This window comes from Rhea americana, unplaced genomic scaffold (assembly GCF_003343005.1).
Source record: "Rhea americana isolate MKP2758 unplaced genomic scaffold, rheAme1 scaffold_200, whole genome shotgun sequence".
NCBI classification, from domain to species: domain Eukaryota; kingdom Metazoa; phylum Chordata; class Aves; order Rheiformes; family Rheidae; genus Rhea; species Rhea americana.
In genome coordinates, this window is record NW_028186151.1 from 1,184,759 (window position 1) to 1,191,705 (window position 6,947).

The 6,947-nt window shown below is 40.6% G+C and overlaps 1 protein-coding gene across 3 annotated transcripts in view; it reads right to left on the reverse strand.

The window, feature by feature from the left end:
* Nucleotides 1-6,947, reverse strand: part of VPS8 (VPS8 subunit of CORVET complex) — a 93,332-nt gene that overhangs the window by 41,253 nt on the left and 45,132 nt on the right. For all 3 annotated transcript variants that reach the window (XM_085303906.1, XM_085303908.1, XM_085303907.1), the window contains exons 31-34: nucleotides 6,791-6,875; nucleotides 6,418-6,516; nucleotides 2,361-2,450; nucleotides 1,818-1,864 (exon numbers count right to left, since the gene is read on the reverse strand). In XM_085303906.1, the coding sequence (XP_085160032.1) occupies nucleotides 1,818-1,864; nucleotides 2,361-2,450; nucleotides 6,418-6,516; nucleotides 6,791-6,875 (321 nt within the window). The remainder of the gene's footprint in view (nucleotides 1-1,817; nucleotides 1,865-2,360; nucleotides 2,451-6,417; nucleotides 6,517-6,790; nucleotides 6,876-6,947) is intronic.

Here is a 6,947-nt window from a genome sequence, read left to right on the forward strand (position 1 = left end):
TTGACTGGAGACAAATGTTTTCTGAAAAACCTAATCAATTTTATGTATCGTTATACTACAAAGCATAGACACTTCTGCAGACTAGGCCTTCTATAGTAAGATTTCTCTCTCCTTCTCTCTTTCAGGATATTGTTCAGCTCATTTTGATATGTCTTAGAAGGAGACAACCTTATTGCATTACTAACAGTCCAGAGGACCTTGAATGTTACAAAAAAATCATCCCAGTGGTCAATGCTATTTTGTTCATTTTTCTGCATTAAAAACCCCACTTATCTTTTACTTATTGAGTAGTCTGGTACTGCAAACCAGCCAGTACAAGGTTGGCTGTCACTGCTTGGGATGCTGAAAATCATACCGCAGTGCAGAGACTTACTGGACTCTGCAACGCAGAATAGCAACTGTTCACATAAACTTTGCTACAGTGCACGTGGCACAAGACGACAAGCACGCACCCTGATGCAGCTTGCTGAACGTCAGCCTTAGAGGGAAGAGCAAAGATTTTTTTGTATGATCAGATACAAAAACTTGTTCCTTTTGCTGGTTTGAACACCTGGTATGTTGCTTTTGATTAGAGGATAACTACTGGAGAAATGGTTGTATTTAGGTCTAATTATGGTGGAGCTAGATTAGATGGATTTATTATTCAAAGATTATGGAAGAGATTCTATACATAAGATTAAAACACAGGTTAATTACTACCTTCATCAGGTCTCACTTGCTGTAAATGAAGTGATATCACAGCATAAACTGAATCCTACTTAACATCCAGCTTGATATAATTTCTGCTTAACTAAATCATACAATTCCTTTACCTGTAAAACCCAACCAAATTTTGTCAGAATGTAAAATCAGAATTTTGACTTCTAAGAAACATGATAGGTGTAGGAACTAACCCCTTCCATACAAACATGATTCTAAAACTTCTGAAATTGTAAGGTAAGGCTTTTTATTATTATCATTATTATTTACATCTTAACAAAAACCGGAATAGTGATTATTCCCAAATTCTATCTTCCAGAACATGCTTTTTCATTACTTTCAAATAAGAACCAAAATATTAACCCTTGAGTTTATAAAATATTATCTTTTCTTAGTTCTCTTCCTGATAAAGCACATAATTAATTTGTAGCTGATTGATAAAACAAGTTCTCTCCAGAAATTACTAAAATGCATTGCATTAACTATTGCTAGAAAGCAGCCAGAGCTGTGCAGATATCAATGTCTTACAAAATAAATAAGTAAAACCAAGGGCTTGTAGCATTTGAAACTGATTCAACAGAAAGAGAACATTCAGTGCTGAAACACTGAAAGAACGGGAGCAGATGGAGCAAACAACTAGTTAAAGAGAAGTTTGCTATGAAATATGGCAGTAAATTTGAAATTAGATATAAGTGAGAAATGCCAATAGACCAAAGTATCTTTCTGTTTCTGTTAAATTTTGGGCACCTCAGGCAAGTAATTAAATCAGTGGGTGCCTGAGAACAGAAATGGCAGTTCAGTCACAGGGTAACCACTTCACAGCCTTCCCAAAAGAGCTGGTATGCAGTGCCCAAACTCCCACCAATGTGGAGGCAGCGTCACACTGCACTTACTGGAACCCACACCACTTCCCAGTTAGGAAACTAGACGTGGGCTCTGCTAAAGAATACTCCACCGAACAGTGTTATTCTTCCTTTCCTTGGGCAGTTTGAAGAGCAAGCCTCCTCCTTTAGACCCTAAAATTGCATGTAGACCACATACTGATACATTGTTTCAGAAGAATATATTTAACTCATTTTAAAGCAAGGGTTTGTAAATGGTCCAACTTTCTTACATACCTCGGGTCAAGAAGACTCCTCAGAAACTGAAACAGTAAGAACTGGTCCTACATAATAGGAAGAGACAAAGTATTACCACTTTAAGTAACGTGCTATAAATCACATATAAATTCCTGAACCATATCTATTGAAGGAAATACTGTTCTCAGCTGGCACTTGCTTAAGAAGTTCATTTAGGCATTTTCCGTAAGTGAACCCTTATACGCCACTTCCTTTAAGAATATGTTTGCTGACACCAGGTCTGCCTGACCTCTGAGTGTAAGCAACAGTGGACTTCAAACTGAAAACTGTGCTGTCAAGTGACACAATCAGCAACTCAGAGATCATAAATTTTTATGGCCAGGTAGTCACAAACAGGCCAAATAATTTAACGCAGTGATTCTTGCAGCTGAAAAGCTATAGCTATGTAAAGACAGTGCCAAACTTAACATTACTCTTCGCAATCTGCGAAGTGAATGACTGCACCAAAGGGTGCCGTGTGTGTCTCATAAGCACGGCAACACCGCTGCAAAGAAGCCCCAGCCAAGAACGTCGACACTTTACCTGAAGGTTTGTAATGATGCGCTCAATCTGCTCGCTGAAGTGAATGGCTACCAAGTCAGCTGCTTTACAGGGGCTCAGCAACAACAGCTCCTTTGGAGAGGGAATCACAACAAAAACAATTACCTTTAATTTTATAGGTGATCTAATTGTGTAGCACCACTGAGTCCATTCATATTGTAACTGCATCTTTACCTAGACGATAGCTCTAGAATAATGAATGCCATCATCCAAAAAGGATTTTGAAAATAATTATAAGGAAAGGTAGTTTGGAAAAAGACACTTTTGAAAGCCAATGATTTAAGTCTGCAACAGAAAGAATGCAAAACTCTTCACACCAGTCAGACAACATCTCTGTTCTAAGGCCAGTGAATGATTTCACGAGCCTTTCTGACAACAGTCCTTTACTCTGTGCTGACAAGACCAGCTAGCGCCAGCTGGGAAAAGATCCAGCAGTAAAGAGGAAACAAAGCCACCAGCTGAGTCTACAGGGCATTTCTCAGACAAATAGAAACAGTTTTTAAATAGCACTGGCCTGAACTAAATTGTAACCAGAGGTTTGGAAGCAAGTTTTCTGAAATCTCGAATTCCCCTATTATCTGTCCAGAACTGAAAGAGAACCTTAGAATAATTTCTTCACTGTAGTATAAAGGGGGAAAAAATTCTTTACGGTACCTGTTGTTTGTTTCCTGCCAGGCTTGATCTAAAAGATCATACTAGATTATACAAGTTCACCTGACTCATGTTCTGAGTTTCCAGCTCCTAATGCTTTCACACTTCCAATGGAGAAGCAATAATTGAGAAGCAACTGCTTCAAACAGATTTTTAGTAAACAATAATCCTTCCCAAACCCTCCTGCTAAGTCTACAAAGGAGAAAGCACTGCCTTAAAAAAACAAAAGCAATTGTTAAAAGTGATATAGAAAGAAAAGTTTCATAAACACGCACCTGAAAAAAAGAAAATTCTGGAAAAGCTGCTTAGCGGTAACTCGGTCTCCTAACACATGTAGCAGCCACCTATTCAGCTGGTATCAGCACCAGACCAGGGTGAAGGGAAGCAAGGAAGCAACAAGGCAGTAAGTTACTGCTCTTTCCAAGCTGAAGGACCTAGCCGTAAGCTCGTTAAAGAAGACATGCCACACAGAGGAGGCATTTTGCGAGGTTTGCAAAGGAAAATTTGCCCATTGCATGTAACCCAGAACATGACAACATGAAACCATACTGCTTCCAAAGTAGGTAAGACAAAGCAGATCTGCAGTGTTTGACTCCGGAGCTTTCTTGCATGAGCCACAGCTCTTAATTGCTTCCTCAGTACCAAGAAGCATGATTTATTCATCTGACAAGCCTAGGAAATCCCGTGGATGCAAAAGGTCTTAATAACAGCAGCACAGTTAGAGGAACACAGAAAGGATGCAGTGTCACTGCCTCAACTTGTCTGGATAGTGGCTGGAGTTAGACGGCCAGCCTCCCCGTGACTGTCACTCCTGGATCAGTGGTGAGCTTCACAGCCTCCTCCACGTAAACTCTTCGGCAACTTCGGTCCTCCAGGTTTGAACAGTTTGCAAATACGGCACATCTTGAGCAGACAGCCCTTGAGAAGACAATAGCGACTCAAGGTATGCGGCTCTGAGGATAGAAGGCGACCCTCACAAATAGCATTGAGAGCATTAGATCTTACTTTGAAAGTGATAAACATCATAGAACAATTGCTGTGTAGAATGATGGAGAGAACAAGAAATGGCATTGATTACAAACTCTATTTTATGTCATACATCCACCAGAAAGGACACCACTTGTCTCAGCTCAAAAGGCTGTTCTGCTGCTTTCATACCTCAGCAGATGAAAGACAGCACCATCCCAGTAAAATTCTATTTACTACTTTAAATCTTATGAAAGTTTGAGAGCAGGATTAATACACTGGAAAAGAACAAAAGCCCAAGGCAGCCAGTGAGCTGCTAAGCCACATGATGTTGTTCATACTGTTCACCTATGCTTGAAAAAGGACCGTGCCAAAAGGAAGGAGGAAGTGACAGCATCCAAGAAAGGTGACCTACAGAACTGGTCATCTTCCCCATATTTTTTCAAGGAAAGCAGCAAAAATCAGCTTAGATAAAAGCAGCAGGTCTCTTTCAGCAAAGATAGTGGAACAGTACAAGAAATCCTACATCTAAGGATAACCATGGACAAGTTGAGAGGAAGATTTCCCATTGCTTGCCAACAACAGCAAAATATGCAGCTTTGACAAGCTGGACATGGGCACTTCTGACACTGTACAATATTCAAGAAGTGGCTCCATCAGCCTGGAGAAGCAAAAACAAACACAATATGTAAAGTTGTCAGTCTTAGCCTATGACAACCTTATCAAAACTGCTGCAATACAATGAGAGACATCAGGAAGGGCAACCCAGGACATTTCTGATCCGTCCTGAGACACCAAAGCACGGAACCACAACCGTCGAAAGCCTCAGGCTGAAGACATCCAGCAAGGAGACATACCTGGGATTTGATAAGGACACATGATAGTGCTTATGAAGTGAGACTTGCTCATGCATAAGGCCAACCAACTTGGGCTGTATATACCAATACAAGCAGAGGAAAGCATATTCAGTAGGAGAGGAACCAGGCAGATTCGAGGAAGCATCAAAAGGGACAACATAGTTTGCTCAACTCAGAAAGGCCAGCATGTCACCACATTTGTTTTAAAAAATCAGCAATGAGCCAGATCTATTCAAATAAAGCACAACCATCACCTCCAACAATGTCTTTTGTAGACTCCTCAAGTGTACCTGAAACATGGAAGTGAGCTCAGCAAGGTGTGTGTCATACAGCTGAATTCACATTGTTTACTGTCTTTTGAATCATCTTCATCTTCGTTTAGTTTCTCATTAGTCATCCACTGCTTTCAGATACTAGCAGAGACCAGACATATTCTGTACCTTTCAAATGGTCCTCGGTACTTTTTTGTCCGCCTTGCAGGATATGGATTTCTGTGGCTGTTTTCTGGGCAGGCGTATGACTGCTTGCTTTATAGACAAAGTTATGTCCTGGATCATCCCCAGATCACCCTGGAGGAGGCTGACACCACCTTGAAAAACTAGATGTAACAGATGCCTGATGTCTGACTGGACAATCATTTTACGCACCTCTCCGTCTCCTGAAGCAGAGGGAGATTGAGGTGGTGGAAAAGGTTATTAAACAAAGTTTGGCAAAAGTTTGTGTCTTAGGGTAGAAGTTAGGTCTCCATCTTCCTGCAGGATAGAAGTGCCCTGGGTACCAATGTTGAATTTATTTAACACAGTAATATGTGGAATCCAATAGCACAAATTGCGAGGCCAGTGATGTCAATGTCTTGACCTTGCTGCTGCAGGCTCAGGAGATGAAAGACTTGCTCATGGATCACTTCTCCATCATACACTGTGCACTAGCCATCACCTCCTGATATGGTCACATTATCCAAAGAACAATACTTAAAACTAAGAAACCAAGGAAGCCATCCTGAATCCAAGAGAGAGACTTTCACTAATGTATGACATTAGTGAAACCATACAAGCATGTTGAAAAAGTCAGAGCAAGTTGCTTTGTTCACACCAAATGCTGAAGAGAAATGCCAATAAATTTCACTCTTTGCACACCAAGATTTTCAGGATCCTGCTAACTGGTGCTCTAAGCTAAGATCCATGAATCACGCAGACAAATGCTGAAGGATTTCTTAAGCAATTTTCTGATTTTACCAATTACGTTTTGAGTAGTTTTGACTCAACTGTTGTTTGCCTCATTTTCCCCCATCAGGGCACTCCTCTCCACACAAGACAAAAATCAACCAGCACTTTGTGCCAAGGGAAGTGAGAGTAAACCTGTGCTAGACATCTCAGGCAGTAAGGCAACTTCTTTTGTAGCTATTTTCATCTTTCTGTTCATAACAATATCAAAATCTCCTCTTTTTAAGGCTTACCAAATGCTGTCACTCAACACAGTGACACTTCTGCTTACAGATCAGCACTAGGCAGATCCAGGAAGAGTTAGCAGGAGCTCAGATATGCCAGGTTTAAGCCACACTGTACCTCTATATGGTCCAACGCTTTCTGCCACACTGACTGCTTCTCTTCAGCACTGTACCCAGGCATAGAGAGGATGTTGTGAATGTAGTTGAAAACTTCTTCCTGAAAGGCATAAAAACATAAATGGTATAGTACGTTCCACACCCCCATTAACAACATTAGATTTTATCAGTCATTTCACACACACACACACACACACACACACACACAGCCTTTACCATAGCTAAGAAAGGCTATGGTAAAGGGGTAAACTGAAGGGGAGGACAATTTTAAGGTAGCAGACAGAAGAGCAGAGCTGCTACACCTGTTCACACTATTACCAGCAGGGTGGGCTACACTGTTGTCAAAAAAGGTCAACAGCACCAAATTTACTCACCTTTCTCACTGGATCACGCAGGTAACAGCCGATGATTTTGTCATAGCGAAGCTCTCGTTCATACATGAACTCACAAATCTGATAGCTAAAATGAAAAAGATACTTTCCATTAGGAAAAACAAAAAACAAACAAACAAAAAAAAAAAAAAAAAAAAAA